The sequence below is a fragment of the Camarhynchus parvulus genome, chromosome 1A (genome assembly GCF_901933205.1).
Source record: "Camarhynchus parvulus chromosome 1A, STF_HiC, whole genome shotgun sequence".
Taxonomy (NCBI): Eukaryota; Metazoa; Chordata; class Aves; order Passeriformes; family Thraupidae; genus Camarhynchus; species Camarhynchus parvulus.
The window spans coordinates 25,723,178-25,742,836 of NC_044586.1; the positions used below are offsets into that span (position 1 = coordinate 25,723,178).

The 19,659-nt window shown below is 43.1% G+C and overlaps 1 protein-coding gene across 1 annotated transcript in view; it reads right to left on the reverse strand.

Annotated features, from left to right (window-relative positions):
* UTP20 (UTP20 small subunit processome component) overlaps nucleotides 1–19,659 on the reverse strand; it is a 63,200-nt gene that overhangs the window by 4,657 nt on the left and 38,884 nt on the right. The window contains 25 exon segments of the mRNA XM_030959448.1: nucleotides 25–157; nucleotides 1,277–1,408; nucleotides 2,240–2,422; nucleotides 3,443–3,512; nucleotides 4,244–4,323; nucleotides 5,559–5,669; nucleotides 6,148–6,276; nucleotides 6,780–6,950; nucleotides 7,658–7,774; nucleotides 8,067–8,208; nucleotides 9,098–9,264; nucleotides 9,935–10,021; nucleotides 10,024–10,104; nucleotides 10,704–10,802; nucleotides 11,591–11,747; nucleotides 12,191–12,330; nucleotides 12,795–13,084; nucleotides 13,897–13,976; nucleotides 14,476–14,615; nucleotides 15,799–15,936; nucleotides 16,734–16,874; nucleotides 17,252–17,407; nucleotides 17,925–18,077; nucleotides 18,171–18,221; nucleotides 18,830–18,973. Coding sequence (XP_030815308.1) covers nucleotides 25–157; nucleotides 1,277–1,408; nucleotides 2,240–2,422; nucleotides 3,443–3,512; nucleotides 4,244–4,323; nucleotides 5,559–5,669; nucleotides 6,148–6,276; nucleotides 6,780–6,950; nucleotides 7,658–7,774; nucleotides 8,067–8,208; nucleotides 9,098–9,264; nucleotides 9,935–10,021; nucleotides 10,024–10,104; nucleotides 10,704–10,802; nucleotides 11,591–11,747; nucleotides 12,191–12,330; nucleotides 12,795–13,084; nucleotides 13,897–13,976; nucleotides 14,476–14,615; nucleotides 15,799–15,936; nucleotides 16,734–16,874; nucleotides 17,252–17,407; nucleotides 17,925–18,077; nucleotides 18,171–18,221; nucleotides 18,830–18,973 — 3,292 coding nt within the window.

Here is a 19,659-nt window from a genome sequence, read left to right on the forward strand (position 1 = left end):
TACTAACTCCTGAATGATACTTACCCCAGATCCTGCTCACAACATCACTGTGCTTGGTTAACTGAATCAAGTTGCACTCCGTGATTAGCTTTTTTACCAGCACAAGAAAGCTGAATAGCAGCCTATCTGCAGCCTTCTCCTCTTCTTCTTCAGTTATCTAATAAAATCAGCAAGTCAAGAAAGATACTTATGAGAACCTGAGGACAGTCCTGATTAGTCCTCACTAGATAAATTTCAGATCAATCATTCAAAATAACCAGAAGACTGACTTGTACTGAATTCCCAATGTAAACAGAACAGCAGCACCTCCACTGAAGCATTTCCTCTGGAGACAATCTCTGCAGGAGACTGTATTAGAATCATTCTTCTTGTTTTTATACAGATATGACAGTAACAAACTGCTGGGCTTCTAAATGCAAGTGATTACACACATTGTCTGTGCATGTACTTGTGCAGATTTGATTCTCATCATCAGAGCCCAGCTGAGTGCAGATTTGCCTGTATCACCTGGGAAGCCCCGAGTTGTTATGACAACACTGTGTGTGCTGCCTGTGGGCCTCACCCTGCCTGCAACCACCAGCTGGCTTGATGTCAGTTGTCAGTACATGTCACAGCACAGGGTGTGATTACACCAAATTTCTCCTCACTGCAGGTATTTTATTTTCATCTCTTGCCAATTTACAGATCCTGAGAGTCTCTTCTCTCTTGTGCAAGGACAGCATGGCCACTCCCCAGGCACAGTGACTGGGATCCCTTTGGGATTATCACATGCCAAGGAAAATCTGAGGCAGCCTTGTTATTCTGAGTTAATCAAGTGCACTAAAAAGATTTTCCATACAACAAAACCATGGTCCTAAAGTACATGAAGTACTTTGAAAGTTAAAGCTGTAGATAACACTGGACAAAGCAGTCACATGCCATGCACTCCTGACATGCAATGCTAACACAAATCTCTGCAGCTAGCAGACACATTTCCCACATTGCAAGGAATATATCTGCTGGTTACACTGTATGGTTGCAGGCTCAGGCCAGGTGGCTTTGCAAAGTTTCTTTTCCCCTTGTGCTCTGACATATGACATCAAATTTGGGCTTACAGGCAAAAAAAATAAGGTTCTAGGTCAGTGAGGTCCTCTTCAGAACAGATGTATGTGTTTTGTGTCTTTCCTCAGTCTTGAACAGTTAAGTTCAACCATTAAATCTCTCCTATACTTCTTCCCTTTTTCCATTTTCTTAATTCTCTTCACTCGAGCTTCATGCATGGCAAAAAGTTACTTACATTTTCAAATCTACTTGGGTTGATTTCTTTTTCAATCAAAGTGAGGACTGCGGCAAGGCGCCGTTCAAACATTACTCCGTCCACTTCAACAAACAAACCGCATGCCTGGGCAGCCAACCTCCTGTGTGAGCTCTGACACACAAAAAATAACAAAAATTTAACTCTCATACTCAATTCCTGCAGCTCCCAAGTGCAGGAGCTGGTAGCAACCCTTACTTTCTGCCTGTAGCAATAGCACCTTAAGAGAAGCTGGTTTTCAGAGTATACTGAAAAAGGAGATGCTGCCAGCGAGGTATAAAAGCACCTGGCAGCACAAGTTATCCCTGGGAATGCACCCTAAAACTGAATGCTAGAGCTGCTGAAATCCCAACTGCAGAAATCTGCGAGTTACTTTGCAACTCTTCACAATGCAATAGACAGCTTACAGTTACAAACCAAAACTGAACATACTAGGATGGAAACCACGAAGTGTTGAAGAATGCTAACTCTACTAGTGTAGAGGGACAGAACCTGGGTTCAGCTACAGGACAGCTTATCACCCAAGCATTCAGATCCAAACAGCAGATCTTGAAGAACAGGTTTGCTGCCTTCCAGTTGCCAGCAACAGAACGAAGCATGTCTCAGATAAAGTCAGCACAAAATGCTGGGATCAGAAGAGCTTTAAGGAATTTGCTCAAACCTCTTACCTGAGCAAAGACTACACTGTGAAATACCTGAGCCAGAAGTGGAGCTGTTAGAAAGCCACAAAATGCAGCTGGGAAGAGCCTGTAGGTTGACCTAAAGCATCAGCAGGTCCCTTTATTTGTGCAGCTTTATGAAGCTGTACCATTTCTTGCTCTCGAAGTCAGGAACAACTAATCCACCAACCCACCAGCTCTAGTACTAGCAATCTCTCACTTGCCTTAATCTTACTCAGCCCTCCAACAGAGTTCAGACTTGGTCAGTGAAAAAACCAAAGAGTACCTTTTTGCTGTGAAACCACTCAGTGACCAGTGAAAACATCAGATCTTGTTTTTCATTGCTGATCTTACGGAGAAGAGATTTACATGTCAAAGCCGCCATCTTTTTGCATTTGGCTGAGTCATCATTTATCATCATCATACAAAGAGAGAGAAAAAACAGCCCACAGTATTTGTGCAGGAGATCCTAGAAAGAAACAACCATTATCAACCACAAATACCCAAGGAGCTTTCAGCATTTAACGAGAAAAAGAGGAGTATTTGCTGCACTATATTCAGGAGCAGTGTTAGCCCTGAGTAGGCTACATGTCAAGGCAGCTAAACTGCTAAAATGGGATGACCCTGTTGTTGGAGCATACAGGGAATGTACAGCAGCCCCAGCCCTGCTTTGACTCTGACTTGTTACCATATCCCTGGGTCAGCAAAGTGAGTGTGAAACCTTAAAGGGCATTTTCATGCCCAATTCTCACTGAAACAGGCTTAAGTCCTCAGCATTGCAGCAACACCCAAATGTCCTTCTCTCAGAGACTGCAGCTCTTTGCCACCTTAAAGGGTTCCCAGGAACCAATCTGAAATATTAAATCATCAGGCAGTGCTGAAGCACAGCTTACTGTGCAGAATTTCTCTTCCTTCCAAATTCTTGTTTGATTGCACTTCTCCCAGTGTCCTGAATGCACAGTTAAGCTCCAGCTGCAGAGCTTCAAGGCAGCTCAGGATTTTGCCTATGTGATCCTGTATAGATGCACAGTTATTTTTTAGCTTTCATTTTAATCCACCCCACTGAGAAGCCCTTCCTCTCCTGTCAGGCCAACCAAACAGAACACACCAGTTCTGTCAACAATCTCTCATGAATATTCAAAAACCCTTACAGTGAGAAAACTCTCACTTTCCATTTCTACCCTGTTTCCTAAACTGGTTGTGTTTCTTCCTGCCATAAATCACGACTGAGTTTATCCAAACTCCAGCTGACACAGCTTTATTTTACTTGCAAACAGAGCACATTAGGCAAAGAAGTACTGCAGACTTTCCAGCATGTCATTCCTCTTTTGGAGCAAAGCCAGGTTCTTTGGAGCTAAGTGAATGTTCTGCTCATGATAAGAGATAATAGGAACTAGCAAGTGCTTCCAAAATAAACTGCTTGGAAAATGCTGTTACTGCAAACCACAGTAACTGCCTGATTCTTGGAACACCAGGGGGCGCTCGTTACCCGTGGAAACGTGTCGAGGAGGTACGCAATCATCTCCAGTGCAGATTCCCTCCCAGTTTCATACTCATACCTGTGAAGAAATACAGGATTAACTGTTAGGAATGAGTTAATCCTCCTATGAAGTTGCCAACAATTTACAACAACCAATTCCAGAAACACACACTGATAGGGATCCTTCTACAACAGCTACCAGACCTGGCCTGATACTGTGGACAAGAGCTCTGTGTGTCAGAGAATGAGCACAGGGACACAAACAGCCCAGGAAGGGTTCCAGCCTACTTGAGTCAGCACAGCCACACTGTGCTGGGCAGCCTGGTAAACTGCTGTCACCTTGAGCAAGGGAGGGGCAGAGCTCAGGAGGAGGCTGAAGGCACAACACTCCTATGGAATCGGTACAGTTATTTTAACTGTGCCTGCAACTGCACTTGAGACACTGCCATGGGACAGCAGTCCCCTAAAAATGCACCTTCCCTTACTCCTCCTGGATTTTCCATTTCAACTGTGTCCTAGGGCAACTTTATGATGATTCACAGCCAGTGGAGGTGGTAAACCACTAAGCAAACCATAGAACTTTTGCTTACAAACAAATAAAGAACGAAGTGAAACAGGGATTAGAAAAAAGCATTTGCTTATCAAACAGCCAGACTTGGGAAAAGGGAAGTGTTTTACAAGCAGGAAAATGAAGACTTCATCCATGCCTTCTGCTCATTAAAAAGAGCTTTTTGGCATACTAGAATCATATTTAAAAACAAAGTTCTATTCTCACAGAACAGTGACTACAAGTCAGGAATATAAACTCACTCCAGCTGTGCGAGCATGAAATCCAAATTGGGTTTCAGTTTGTCACCAAGAGGGTAATCCAGAATGTATTTTAAATAAATCTGGAAAGAAAAACAATACAGAGAGGAATTAAAATAAACACTCGGGTAAGCTTGTAAAAAGGTTATGAAGACAATTTAGTGATGGAGCAGCAAGCTTATGAGAATCATCCCTTTCATCCTGTTCCTATTATACAAAGGGTCAACAACTGCTGCCAAGCTCTGTGCCTGGAACAGGGTCAGTTTTTAATGTACTGCTGTGATTTGCACAGGCATCTGTGAAGAGTTCCTGCATCCTTCAAAATCCATCCTGTAACTATGAAAGCTACATTTCCTGATCCTACTGGACCTATATCCCAATGCTTGAGACAAAGTAACCAGTTCTGTCTTTCAGTTGGTTTTACTTTGGAAAGAACGAGGAAGTAGAGGAAAGCAATTATGGATTTGTGGCAAATTCACTTATCCTGGGGTTTAAAAAAGAGCAAAGCTTAGTTACATAGGCTTAAAAGCCTCCAGAGGAGGGACCATGTAATTGTTGCTAAGCAGCTCTCCTGTACTTGGCACTGGTGAGGTTGCACCTCAAGTACTGTGCTCAGTTTTGGCTTCTCACAGCAAGAAAGACATTGAGGTGCTGAGCAGCAATGAAGCTGGAGAAGGGTATGGAGCACAAGTCTTATGAAGAGTGGCCAAGGGAGCTGGGGTTGTTTGGCCTGGAGAAGAGGAGGCTCAGGGGAGACCTCATCACTCTCTACACCTGCCTGAAAGGAGGCTGTAGCCAGGTAGGGGTTGGTCTCATCTCCCACATGACAAGTGACAGGACAAGAGGAAATGGCCTCAAGTTATGCCAGGGGAAGTATAGATTGGATATTAGGAAAAAAATCTGCACTGAAAGGGTGGTCAAGCACCGGAACTGGCTGCCCTGGGAAGTGGTGGACTATTTAAAACAGGCTGCAGGTATTTAAAAGAATTATAAATGTGCCACTCAGGGATATGACTTAGTGGTAGATGGGGCAGTGCTGGGTTAATGGTTAGACTCTATGACCTTAAACCTAAACAATTTTACTATGAAGGCACACCACAGTCTCACTGTAGGCAAGGAGTCTGTGATTCTGCTATGCACCAGTCTCAAGAAATGAAGCCAGATAACAAGGGGAATAAAGACCAGTAAAGAAGGGGAAATGGAGTTCAGGGTTCAGCAGGGCCAAGGCACATGTCTGTGAGAAGCAGGATGGCCACACTAAGCCCTCTGGCCTTTTAGACAGCTGTAAATAAAGTGAGAGACTCTTCACTCCACCAACCTGCCTGCACTGGACTCGCACTGGCTCACTCTGACCCGTGATGGCAAGCTGGGCAACCTTCTGCAGCACATCATCAATTTCAGGGACAATCAGCTTCCTGGATAAAATAGCCTGAAAATGTGAAAGCACATCTGGAGTCACATCATTCTGCTTATACAGTGTCTACAACCCAGACAACACAGGTCTCAGGTGGTACTTTAACACTGACTTTGTCACACACAGAAAGCGCAACTCAAAGAAAAAAGAAAAAGGATGGCTTATACCTTACACATCCATATCTGTTTCTTTTGGGCAACACAGAATACTGGTCTAATGATCAGAGATGTTGATTCTTTAGCATAAACATACTCAGATCCAAATACATCTTCATACGCACTGTGTATAAAACAGCCTCCCAAACACTTTTAAACAGTGGCTACAAGTCAAACAGTAAAACTTTGTTGACTTTTCCTCTCTTATAACAGAGAGCTTCAACGGCATCTGCAGCCTGTTCCAGATGTGAGAATGTACAGCCTTTCTTTCACCAGGAAGCAGAATCACTGCTGTTCCAGTGGTTCACAGAACACCCATGACTGCTGCACAGAAATACCTTGAGAAGGCCAAAGGCAGTGGCTTGGCGTGATGAATCATAAATGTCTTCTTCAGCAAAGCCAAGCAACACTTGGAGCTGTTTGCTTGTTATCTGACTCTTTGCATTCTTCACAAGTATCGTTACACACTACAAAATCAAATTGCACATTATCAGTACACATGCAATGCTATAAAATAAAGGTCCACGCCAAAGTCTGACTTGATTTATACAACTTCAGCCTGAAAAGACAAACTGCTGCTCTAGAACATGTGGCCAACACCATTCTCATCACATTTTGCTTTCAGATGGCAATTGTGAGACAAAGGTAAACAAATGAATTGCCCCCTTCCCATGTCTCTCTTCAGCTACCAGGATTTACTCAGGTGGAACAAGATACTACTACAATGAACAAAGAAGGCAAACATGTTTCTATAAAGACATTTCTTCAGATACAAGCTGTGCATTTTTAGGGACCAACGATCTTTAAGTTTGTATTTGGGAAGAATCAGCAAGGCCACATACTCCTCACTAGCCTGTGATCTCCACATTACCTCTCCAGGGATAGCTGCAGGAGGGATCTGTAGTTGGAAAAGTCTCATTCTAGAAAGTTAATCCTAAAGCAGAAATGAGCAGAGCTGGGCCTGACTTACTTTGAAACAGCTCACAACCAGGTGGAAATTCTGGCCTTTGGCTATTCCGGTCTTGGCAAATTCTTTCAGCAAGAGGAAAAGCTGCTTGATTAGTGACTCCATATTCGTACCGACAGAAGGCAAAGGAAACTTTAAAATCCATACCAAGGACTGCAGAGCACCAGTTATAACCTGGAAGAAAGAACCAAAGGACAGCACGTGGGTACAGTGACACTGAGAGAACTCTTCTCACTGTTTGACAGACATGGTCAGGCTATCTACAACTGTGGTAAAAGGCAGTTAGCTAACAAACCCAACCTGTCTCAAACCATTCACGGGTAACACAAGGGTTTCTCAGTTTTGAAAGCAGTATCTGTGACTCCAGTATTCTGTAACTTTGATTTTATCAGCTAAAGATATGAAGCAGAGCTGCCTTCAAGACATGGAAAGCTCCACTCCAAGTATCTGACAGGGTATGCCTTCCACTCTTGGGCTCTAGGATCACTCAGACCAAAAGCTGTCCCAAAAAGTGGCTGCCTGAAGTGCTAGGAATGAAGACTTTGGAGTTGGATCAGAAGAAACCCCAGTTGTGAGAATACTGCTCCCAGCAGCTACAAGATCTCATGAACATCCTCACAGATCATCTGTAAGTTCCTCGTATGAACATTCTCTAGGAGAACTTGCTGCCTGTAACATGGAGCAGAGCATTCAGTCCTCATCAGCCACAAGCCTCCCTTGGGATTACATGTCCTCAAACAATTTAATCTGCACACCTATTAAAACAGGTTTGAAAAACTGGTGGCTTTCTCTCCTCTTGGAAGTTAACTTCAAGATGACATTTGTGGGCAAGACTCTTAGTACAGCAGACAGAACACACAGACTTCAGCTCAGAATTGTACCTTGACATCCATAGATTTCAGGCAGTCTATAAGCAGCTGAACAAAAGGGTCTAACATTTCCAAAGCATGTTCCTCAGAAGAATTTACTTTGGATCTCTTCAGGCTCATGTGCAGTAGCTGTCATAGAAAAATCAGGACATTTATCTCAAAGTCAGCCAGAACACAAACGAGTCAAGTAAGGTCCCACAGCTATTTCAGGTTATAGTAGAACTTAGGCCATATCCCACCAAAATATTTCAACAGGCTGAGCACTTAAAAAAAAAATCTAAAAGCACCACTGGAGTTACAATATACAAAGTGAAGTTAAGGCTAATGGCTGTGCTATTAAAACAATATATTCAGAGTACTTTCCTTTGCATACTCTTAACAAAATTTTGAATGTAAAGTTTTTTATCTGAGGAGACCTTACCCGAAGTCCTGAATCAACCAGGATATATGTGTTAGTCCTGCTGCTGACACGAGCTTTCTGCCCTCCTCTTGTGGGAGTGGGCTGGAGCAGCAGGCAGCTCTCTGGTTGCAGTCGAGGGTCTGGAGGAGGGGTAGCTTTTTTCCTGAAAAGCAGTGTATGCATGGCAAAAGAAAATATTCAGATATGAACCCTCTCCACAACAATCCTGCTGCTGGGAGTAAAAAGAGCTGGACTGTGCTTAGCTGCTTCCCACACAGCAAGCAAAACCAGGTCACAGATGGACCACAATGAAATAAAACCAATTTGAAAGCAGCATGACAGACAGGACTCAGACTTGAGAACAATGCCGCTATTCCAGAGATAACAAACACACAATCATTTGTATAGCACCCTGACTTAGTGGACAGATCAACTTTGGAAGTTCCTTCAAGCAAATACACATCCTGCCACTACTCACTGCTCTTCTTTACTGATCTTTACTTCAGTTACTGATGGCTTACAAACACTGCTCCAAGAAGTCTGCAAACAGCTGTCATACCCTAGAGAAAGCCAGCCTGTGTAACAGCAAATGCAGGATACCCAGACCCAGCTCTGAGCAGTGACACCACCAGATGGAGAGAAAAATCTGATGGTTCTTCTCATCTGCCCTAGCAGCAAAGCAATAAAGTGAAAGACCATGTTTTTCCTTGTCCCTGGCCTCATGGAAATGTTTGCAGCCTGCTTCTAAACACTGTTCCTTGTCCCTCCATCCCAACATCCTAACGCATGTTATTAGCTCATCAGACAGTGAAAAAGCCTTGCTGAAGGTCCAGAGACCTTGCAAGAGAAGACTCCCATGAGTTCCACAAATACTAACTGCCATTACTAAGCTTTCTCTTTGCCGTGTAACTGCCTAAATGATTCAGTTACATTGAAAACAAAAAGGGAATGAAAGCAATTAAACTCTCATGCATTTGATCAGTTGGATTTGAGAACTGCCATTTCTGTAAGCAAACAATACCAGACCATCTGAACAACACCCAGGAACTCACTTGGCCTTCTCAGTGAGCAGAGGCAAATTTTCACTGATAAGACCATGACTGAGGAGGAGGAGGGATTCTGCATTCATGTCTGAGTTGAAGATGAGCCCTGCCATGATGTGACGCAGTGCCTCATGCACCTTCCGGACTATCTTCAAGCTTGTGGTGCTCTCCAGAGTCTGCAAAGGTAAAACCATGAGAACTTAAGAGGACAGCCTGATGGCAATTATCTGTTACCTGAAATCAGAAATCATGGGAAAAACTACAGCAATTTCTCTCTCATCATGTTGTCATAGTCTCCAGCTCTTTAGGTGAATAGCATGCCATTGCCACAGCTCTGCATCAACATCCCTCCCTTCCTCTTGTCAGCCTCCAGCCAGTTCAGCTATAGCCACCAGGACACTAGAGCTAATGAGCAAACCAGGGTTCCATTCCTGTGTCAGCTTGCACTCTGCTAAAAAATCTGCATCTTTGAAAAGGCAATTATTGCACATGGATAGACCCTGGATATATTTTGTTGACATTTCCTCCATGCACAAGAGATTAAACCACACAGCAGCCTTGCAGGACTTCTAAGCTCCAGAGGAAAGATGGGTGGGCAGAGAGAGAGTGCATGGAGAACTCAAAGTGAGATGTTTCCATTTTAGCAGCAGTTAAAAGCTTCCCAGAATGCCACTCCCTGCACTGGACATCAGCAGTAAAGTCTCACTGCTTTCCCAAAGGAAAACGGGAAGCCAAAGCAAGATCCCATAGGTGGTTTCAAAGTAGCCACCCAGAGGCTCTAGAATCACCTTACAGAACTGAGAGTGCTCACAGTTTGTAAGAGAGACTCTTGCTGACTTTTCTTACCTCCTTCAGTGGTAGAATAAGTTTTGTCACCTGGCCCCTTCCTATGAACTTCCCAAGAATTTCATAGGAATCGTAGCTCTTGTTTTTTAGCGCGCTTCCATGATCTTGGAGACAATTCCCTTCACTTCTTTCTCTTCAGCTACATTCCCAAACAACTCTTGGTTGAATATCTTTGGAAAACAGGCAAGAGAAGTGAATGAAAGAAGAAAAGCAGGTTTCTCAAGTAGCAACAGAATAACACTATTTTTCCCCACTCACAGAAAAAACAATTCTCCAGGTATCCTACAAATGACGTCTTTCCTTTGTCAACACAGAACATCCTTGTTTAAGTACACCAGATGAGAACACTGTTCTCACACCCCTCTGTGGTGTTGTGACACAAGGAATGGGACTGCAGTCAGATCAATACATCCCAGTATACCCCATCTGTGTGCCCAGCTGAATTCCTGGGTCTGTGGACTGCACTGAGTAGATGTCTGCTGACTTCCTCAGCCATTTTAGAGTACAGGAAAACACAGGCAGGTGTCTTAATCTTGAATCCATCCCCTCTCAGGAGGCAGGTCTCAGGATACAGCCCCAGAGACACTTAACTTCTCTTGATTCCCATCTACAAGGGGGTCTACTGGTGCCTCCTTCCTTGGCAGTACACACACAACAAACAGCCTGGTTTGCCACCAAGTCAGAGACAACCTACACAAAACCTTCCCCCCCTAGAATATGTCCCAAGCACTTCATGATGCTTTTTCTTTCAGTCTTGAATAGCTTTTACCTCAATCAGGATATCTAAGCAGGGGTCCAAATCACCAGCACTGAGCCTGGTAGTAAGGCCCTTCAGTAACAGGTTCACAGTGAAAGTCAGCACATGGAGCTAGAGAAAAAGAGAACAGATCATTCCAAACCTCTGCATTGACCTCTTTAATCATACTGCATGGGGACACTCCCATACCACAGATATCACAAGCCACACACTGCACTTGAGCTTTCATTATAGGAAAAAAAAACAAACACTGGGAGGATGAGAATCCATTTAGTAGCAAGAGAAAAAGGATCCCTATCCCACCACATACTGGCAAGAGGGCTGGAATCTCCTCTCTCATCAGGGCTCTTACTGATATATTTAGGCTGCTCTAATTGGTGCTTTCACTCTTACAGCAGCTACAAGCTCATGCTACTCAACTGTGGTAATTCACATGAAAAATTATTCTTAACCCAAACCACAGCAAGAAGAAAGATTAATTAATAGTCAGAGCCTTGGCTCTGGATCTAGGAAGCAAGCCTTCAACTAGCATCACCACACACTGTCTGTGCAGTCTCTGCAGCAACTCCCCTCAGATACTGCTTAGCCCTCATGACCTTATTGAAAGATTTCCTCTAATCTTACTGGAACCAAAAATTCATCCTTCCCCTACATACCTCAACTCTTCACTAGGAAAATGGCTTAGACTGTCAATTTTTTGAGGGTACAGACCTTTATTTGGCACTTGGCATGGCATAACAAAGACTGATGTAGACAGTAGCAACAGTATTTACTTGCACTATACCAAACTACTCTACCAGTGCAAAACAATTCCAATAGCAAGTTCCCTTTGGATTCTCCTCCCAACACATTAGAAAAAAAGCCTACAGAAAGCAGAAGAGGAAGAATTTCAGCATTACCTGGTAGCCATGGATGAGCGCAGACCGCATCTCCTTTAAGATATACAGAAGGTAGTGCACTCCCAACACTTCCATGATTTTAATGAGGGTGTTGCGGGCAATGTCCCGTATTTCCTGAAATCTGTTTCTCAGGAATGTGCAGACTTTCAGCAGGATGCTGGAAACAAAGACAGACAGCTTTGTTCATCTCCAAGTAGAGCAGAACTAATTACACTGCCAAGGAGGCTGCTTTTCAGAACTGTTTCACAATCACAGCTGTACTCACAGCCAGTCTCACGGAGAGGTTTTATAGGCATACACACGTGTACTGTCCTTCAGGACATTCTACTGATTATCCTTTCTTTCTGTACATTATACTGTCCCCAGCACAACCAGCCCTGCCTCTGCACCTTGATTCACAGCTCTGCTCTTGGGTCAGGATTTACAGAAGTTAAATACTGAGGTGCAGAGGTGCATGTCACTAGGAACAGGAATTTCCAAAAGAGTCTGTTAGGATGTCCCTCTTGACTTTAGCCGTGTACGTAACTACAGCTTGAGAAAGGTGCCTGCAGTCACAATGAACAGCCCCACTGGGGTGTAAAGAGCCCCATTGGGATTTACCTTGGTAGGTTGGCTTCCATCACTTCCTGGGGAAGACACTGCATCATTCTGACCATTGCAAAAGCTAATGGAACACGAACTACCTCATCATCATTCACAACATTGGATTTCACAAGCTTGTGCTCCTCGTCTCTTTTAACCTTTTTAAGAGAGCAAGACATAATGCACTTTTAATATACAGAAACAAACTCTGTTTTTTCTCAACAAACCCTAGAAGAGGCCAGTATGGCAGGCTGCTATCCTCTGATGACTGCAGGAAAAAACCCAGACAGCTAAAGGACAGGTGAGATAAATCCCTGTGTTTTCAATACAGAAACTAGGCTGGTGGAAGCAAGTGGCTGAGAACTCTTCAAGAGGTTGGACAAAGTGAATAATTTCACTTGTGTAGTTTGAGACAGCTCTCAGCAGAGAAGCTAAGACACCACCCCCACACTGACCAGAGGGTCTGTCAGTATCTCCATGACTCAGCAAAGGGCATGAAGCCTTTTTTGTGCTTTCAGATGTTTTTTTTTTTTAATGTGTTGCTTTTTCACTGGCTCCGAAGTTGTATCCCAATCCTTAAAGTAGCAGCCTACAAAAGACCTTTCAAACATTAACTCCTCACCTTTGCAACAATACACCTGTGCAATTTAGGCAAGATGTTGACTGTAACTGTTTCTTGAATGTGTTTGATCAGACACTGAAGCTCCTCTTTATTTCGGGGTAAGAACGAAACAGGTTTGGGCACTTGTTCAGCATTTTCAGATGGCTCAGCTGCTTGCTCAGGTTCTACTGGCTTCTCAGAGGGATTCTTCCCATTCTTTTCTTCAGCTTCCTCCTCTTCCCCTTCACTCTGCTCCAGCTCCATGGCTTCTTCAGCCTCCACCACTGGCTCGAGGTCCATGGCAGCAGTTTCTATCAAGTAATTGCCAAAAGTACAGGTAAATACAGGAGAACACAAAACTTGAGCACTTAATTGAGACTCCAGTGACAGCTTGGTTTTACATAAAGCTCCTACCTACCACCAGTAACAGCAAACCACCAATAAGCACCAGGTTTCTACTAGGTAAAGAAGCTTTGGCTTGCTGGTTTCTGATAAGCACCCCTCTGGTCGAGGTTTAAAGCAAAGATTACATTACTCTGTGTCTGAATCCCGTACTCAGCTGAGCAAAGGTCAATGTGCTTGAACTGCAGAGAGCTGCCATTCACTTAAAACTGAGGATTTCACAAGGCAAGAGGTACTGACAAGCACAGCTGTGAGACATCTTCCTCCTTCACCCAAAGGTCCCAACATAGGTAACCACAAGAGTGAAGAAGCTGAAGATATGACCTTGTCCCGTGCAATGGCAAGGGAAGCAAGGTGAGGACACCTTGGCTGCAGATAACCATGAGAGCAGCCAACATCAAAGATAAAAACCTCATGTGTGTCAGCAGCCATGTGGCTGGGTGCAGGCCTTGAGAAGCACACAGGTTCTGGGCTGTTTTGGCTTACAGAAGCCTGGGATGGAGTGGTAATGTGGACATGATTCCCTACACCTCTCCTGACTTTGTCAACACACAGGAGGAAAATCTGCACTGCTCCTGAGGAGACAAATCAACACTAGCTTCCAGGATGCCCATTTTAAAAAGACAGGAGTAGCTGATGTGAAGACTAATCCACAAAACTTTGATTAGTTGCATTTGAGCAGTCTGAGGAGTGTTTTTACAAGCAGACACAAAAAGCTCACCTTGGTTGTCAATGGTCACAAGCTGCTTTTCAAGTGTTTTATGGTCAAAGTGAAAGGCTTCCAGCACTGTCTCTAACAAGCTGCAGAAGGAAAACACGAAGAAAGATCAGCCCTCTGCACAAAAAGAAGAGGATGCACATACAACAGAAAAATCTTACAGGCACTTTTTGGAAAATATCAGATTTAGTGACATAGCACCATAAGGAGGTTTATCCGAAAAAACTCCAGAAAATAAAAACTGGTTACTTCTCAGCTACACATATTCTGTGACTCAGCTCAATGTGAAACCTCACAGAGAGTGGTACTGGAGCAATGGAGGTGTACCAGGAGCAGGCACAGCCTGACAGAACTGCTGCCCTGCATTCAGTGAGACATGGTGTAACTAAGTAACAACCTGTTAAAATTTCATAGATCCAGGCAGCAAGCCATGCCCACCTTCACTAGCCTAAGTCCACCTCAAAGCCAGCAATCTCTCACCTCAGAGAAGAGGCAAAAGTCCATGAGATGCTCCTAAAAACACTGAACTGTGCCTGCGCAGTCTTTGGAGAAACCCAGAGCAGCACTGCTCACGGTACCCACCTGACTCCCAGCTTTGTACCGATCTGTCCTGTTTGCAAGACATGGATGAAGTGCTTTAAGTGGTACAAATAGGCTGACCACGAAAGGTGTCGGCAGACAGCTCCAACAACTTCAACTGAGGCTGTTACCATGTTTTCATGCTGCTCAAAAGAGAGAAATTCAGCTGCTGTTAGTGTTTGCAACGGCTACATGTCTAAAGCACCCAAAGCAACAAGAGACAGAAGTAAGGTTTGTCTAGTGGGGATGCTGAATTCAGCATTTTTAGATCTCCTCCTGAGCATCAAGTTAGGAAAAAAAAATCATAGTCCATCAAGCAGATCTCCAGACCCACTTCCCCCAAATTATTCTGCACATTTAACTTTTCTCACATAAACCTATAGGCTCACTTGTGCTAAGAACTAAGAACAAGAAGCAGTCAAAGCATCCAATCACAAACACATGGCACATTGCTGGTCAACTATAAACTCATTTCAGATGTGAAATAAAATGTGTCTATTTCTTCACCAAAGTTTCAATCAACACATTTTACTGCCCTCTGGTCAAAGAGCTGAGGGGCACAGACTGCACTGCTGCAGTCTGGGCTGGGTCCTGTGCCTGAGCTCTAATTGTTTCAGCTTCAGAAGAATATTTTTGACAGTAAGCAAATTAGACATTTACTTCACTTGATAGAAGCAGGTCTGCTGTTCTCCTGGTAGTGCGCAGGGAACTACAGAAGTGTGAAACCTGGCTTTTAAAAGTCACAGGTGGAAAGTCTATCTACACTGATATTACATGTAATTTCACTGAAAGTGACTAAAAAATGTCATCCTTCAAATTTTAATTACAAAGCTGCTATTGATTTCAGATGTTTTCAGCCAATTCCTGCAGTTTCCCTCTAAATCCAGAGAAAACTGTATTCATTCCCACCTCTGTTACTAGACACAGACTATATTCCCACAGTCTACTGTCAGAGTATCACAACTAAACAGGAAGACAGAAGTTTGGAGGCAGAGGGAAGAAAATAAGAAGCTGATTACAAAAAATAAAGACAAATAAAACCCCAAGTAAAAACTAAAACAAAACAAAAACCCCTAACCCAAACAGTTAAGAGATCAACCTTTGAAAAGCAGGACAAGTTTAGCAGATACAGGACTGAGTCCAGACTGCATCTGCACTTTCCAAACCCTCTTTCTGCCACCAATACCAGCACAGCACTTTTACCTACAATGGAGACACCGACTTCACAAACATATCAGCTGTCTAAGATGGTTAGGTTTTTAAGGGAAATGGTATATAAGAAAGGTGAAAATATTCAAGTAGATGCATTCAATTGCAAAAGCCTACCTTAAGCATTTTTTCAGTGAAAATTGCAGTTGTAGCATAAGGCATGATGTAGTTCTGGAGGGATTTAGAAGACAGCACAAGCTTTTCTTCAGTGAGCTGCTTTGCCAGTTTCCTCAGAGCTCGTGCCCTTCTGTGGATCTGAGACATGTCACATGGGAGAGAGTGAATGAGGTGGTGCTTGAGTCACAGCTTGCATGAGAGAGCACCCACATCCCGCAGTTCTGAAAATGTCCCAGTTTTAGGTAATGGCATAAACATACCACAGTAATTTCTAAGGCATGCCTTTTTCCTTAAATCTCTGGGCTTTCACTAGCCTTTTGCCTCAACAGATATTCCAAGTCAATGGCATTGTGGATTCACAATCATAAGCCTGTGCTATCTTGAGGTGTTAGACAAGGGAGGCAACTGCAAACAGCAGTTGCTGCAATGAAATGCAAAGACCAGAGAAAACTACAAGTTAAAAACGTACAACTTTGCATGTAACTACAGGTACAGCAAAGACTCTCTCAGGCTGCATCTCTGAAAACAGAAGAAATGTATTTTCATACTGCAAAAACCAGGAGACCAGGCTTTGTGTAACAGCTATATTGCAAAGGTTTGTGAATGGGAAGGGGCTGCAGAGCCTCCAGACTGAGAGCAACAGGTAATAGGCCAGAAAAAACAGAGACCCATTCCATGCCTCAGTCAGAGGAATCTTCAGGATATTGCTGACTGTGGGCTACAATAAACCCAATACTTTTATAGATGGAAACATGACTTTGATCCTCAATCACTCCTGATGATGTCTACATCCCTCTTTTTTGTGACAGTAACTAATGACACAGGTTCAATTTCTCTGCAGACAACACACAGATGCTTCGGAAACATCCCCTCACGTAAGATGCTTTTGCTTGGCAGGGAAAGAGAGGCACTAAGAAATGCCTGCTGTCTTTTACCTGCATGTGTTTCATGTTCTCAAAGAAGTCCATGTCAGGATCATGATGGTTGGTCAGCTGGACCAAATCCTGGAATTCGGGATTTGTTGGGAATGTCTGAATGAGGCAGGAAAGCAGTGATGTGTAGTCCTGCTGGACGCTCTAAAAATAGTAAGCAGCGAATGCTAAGTATCCCTTGGAGATGCTGCTACACACTCCTGAGAACAGCAGTGCTGTCATTTACAAGTGTTTCAGTCAAACGTCCTAATTCTTTGTAACAACAAATGCACCTATTATGGCCTGCATATAAATTAAAGCCTCCCCTCCAAAGAACGAGTTTCAACAAAGAAAAGCTGAACAACAGCAGAGAAACACAGTTAATTTCTATAATCTTTTAGAATTTTATAAGGTTTCAAATCAAGGGTAAGTTTATAGTGGGTACCTGCAGTTCTTATCCCAGTAGGGGACTTTGAGAACTCACCCAAAACACATCTCATTGAAGATAGCTGGAAATGAATGATCAGATATCACTGCCTTACCTCAGTCTTACTCTTCAGACCCCTTCTCACAGACTCCAGGAGAGTGTGCTGGATTAGCTCCTTGTACTCATCTTCTGTGTGGCTGATCTCTGCCAGTCGGTGGATGAAACTGGTCAAGCAAAGGCTTGCGTTGTCACTGAGAGCCATATCACTGAGCTGAGTGGATCAAAAAATGGCACCACATGAGTCTGGCTGTGACACCTTTCTCTAACCAAAAGCTGGGACAGAATGGTGCCACTGGACACAACATAACAAGTCCTTTAGAGATTCAGAAACTCTTAAGAGCTTTCCTATAGAAGTTCTAGTCCCAAATTAATGCCCACCCTACCCATCAGGAAAAAAATCTTTTAGATTTACCAGCAGGCCCACACAACAAGAACATGCTGCAACAAACCAAAAATCAGCCTTTCAAGCCTGTAATGATGCCTTTTATCCAGTACAAATGACCACACACTTCCAGGGCTCACTGACAGAAAGTTGTGCTGCACTGTATTTGTCTTTTGGCACACACAGATGAAAACAGACAAAACTTAAAAAATGTGTTTGTAAGATTACCTAAAGATATTTTCTGAATGTTACGTGGTGCCAAAAAACAGCCAATGGAAGCAAGTTGAAAGTTAGATTCATTAGGGACACATGGTGCATATAGCAAGAGAAGGAACATTCAGCCAACCTGGATGGTATAGAAGCAGTTGTGCATAACAGGGATGAGGAAGTCAGTATCCACTGTTTGCATTTCCTTGATGTGGGCTGTGATTGACTGAAATGCTGACAGACGCACATCGAAGTCGATATCATCCAGATGTCGCTGATCAAAGGCATTCAGCTAAGACAGAGCAACAAGTCGTTAATGAAATGATCATTATGGGATCATACCATATTGGGAGAAAAATGGAGCAGAGAGAAAAACTGTGCATACCTTAACAACATCAGTAATATACTTCAACTTAGCGTCCAAGTCAGATAAAGTCTAAAAAACATAAAAACCCAGTTAACTTTTATAGTTGTTAAGAATTTGGATAACTCAAGACTTTACTACTTGAGACAAAAAATAAAGCAGCAGCATTAGCCTTTCTCCTGTTAGAACCTCCATAAGAGACTTTCTCATGTAGGTTGGAGGATACGTGTTTTAAGTCCTAAGTTTCCAAATATCTACACTGGACATTTCCCCTGTTTTACTGCTAAGAATTTATGTAAGTCACTTCAAAGTAATACAGAACATCCTACTATAAACTGTGAGAGAAGAATACAAAGAAAAATTGTCTTCAGGATACTGAAATCCATTCTTATTTCATCAACATGCAGGATTTGTTGCAGTTTAAGTGCTTTGCTTGGCTTCTCTTACACTAAAGATCCTTGGCGAGGTTCACATCAACCAGGCTGTAAGCCAAAACTTTTACAAATCTTTGCGCAGCTCATTAATTTCTATCACATAGAATTCTGTTATTTTTATTTCACACAAGATGTAGAGTAAAAAGGTTTTTAAAGTTATGCACAAAGATAAATACTGCTATTAGTTTGTTCTTGATCTCTTAGAGCAAATTAAAAAAAGCATAGAAAGATGTAGAAATGCAATACCTGAAATACCAAGCACAACTTATTTCGAGACAGTTTGTTCTGGATGACAGAAAAAAGCTTTGCCAGTGGTTTGAGAAAGCTTGTAGGGTTTGAGCAATGCCTCAGCAAGTTCTGCACTGTCTCCAGAATGTCAATTTGTGTACCCTGAAAGAGACACATAACTCTCAATAAGTACTGACACCTCACAAGATTATTTCATTTCCTTGGGACATATTGCAAGACACGAAGCACACATTGCTGTACTTCATTCAGATCAGAGATACTGAACGAGAACAAAGAATTAGAAGGACACAATGCAATCATCAAATCTCTTGAAGTACTTGCAACCCTTCGATTAGAAACAATACAGTGTTAAGAGATGACTGTCAGCACAATAAAGACTTCTTTTATGTGTCTTTCTTCATGACTCAAAGGTCAGGAGAACTAATAGAGCTTTAAAAACCAGTCTTTCTTGAATATGTGAGGTGAACATTAACAGCACCATACACTTCACAGAATGGGTCAGGTTGGAAAGGACCACAGGGGTTCATTTGGTCCAACCTCCCTGCTCAAGCAGGGTCATTCCAGAGCACATGGCACAGGATTGCATCCAGACAGTTCTTGAGTATCTCCAGAGAGGGGGCCCGGCCACTGCACAGTAAAGCTCTTGTATGAGCTCCCTCCACATCAATCACATGTGGTGCCCTAATGGTTCACTGACATAAAACCCCAAAATAGTACTATATATGGTTTACCTTTGCCTTTCATAAAGCAGCAGACTAATGCAGCACTGCCCAGTACACCACACACACCACATACTCAACCACATATATTCACATTGCTGTCCAGAC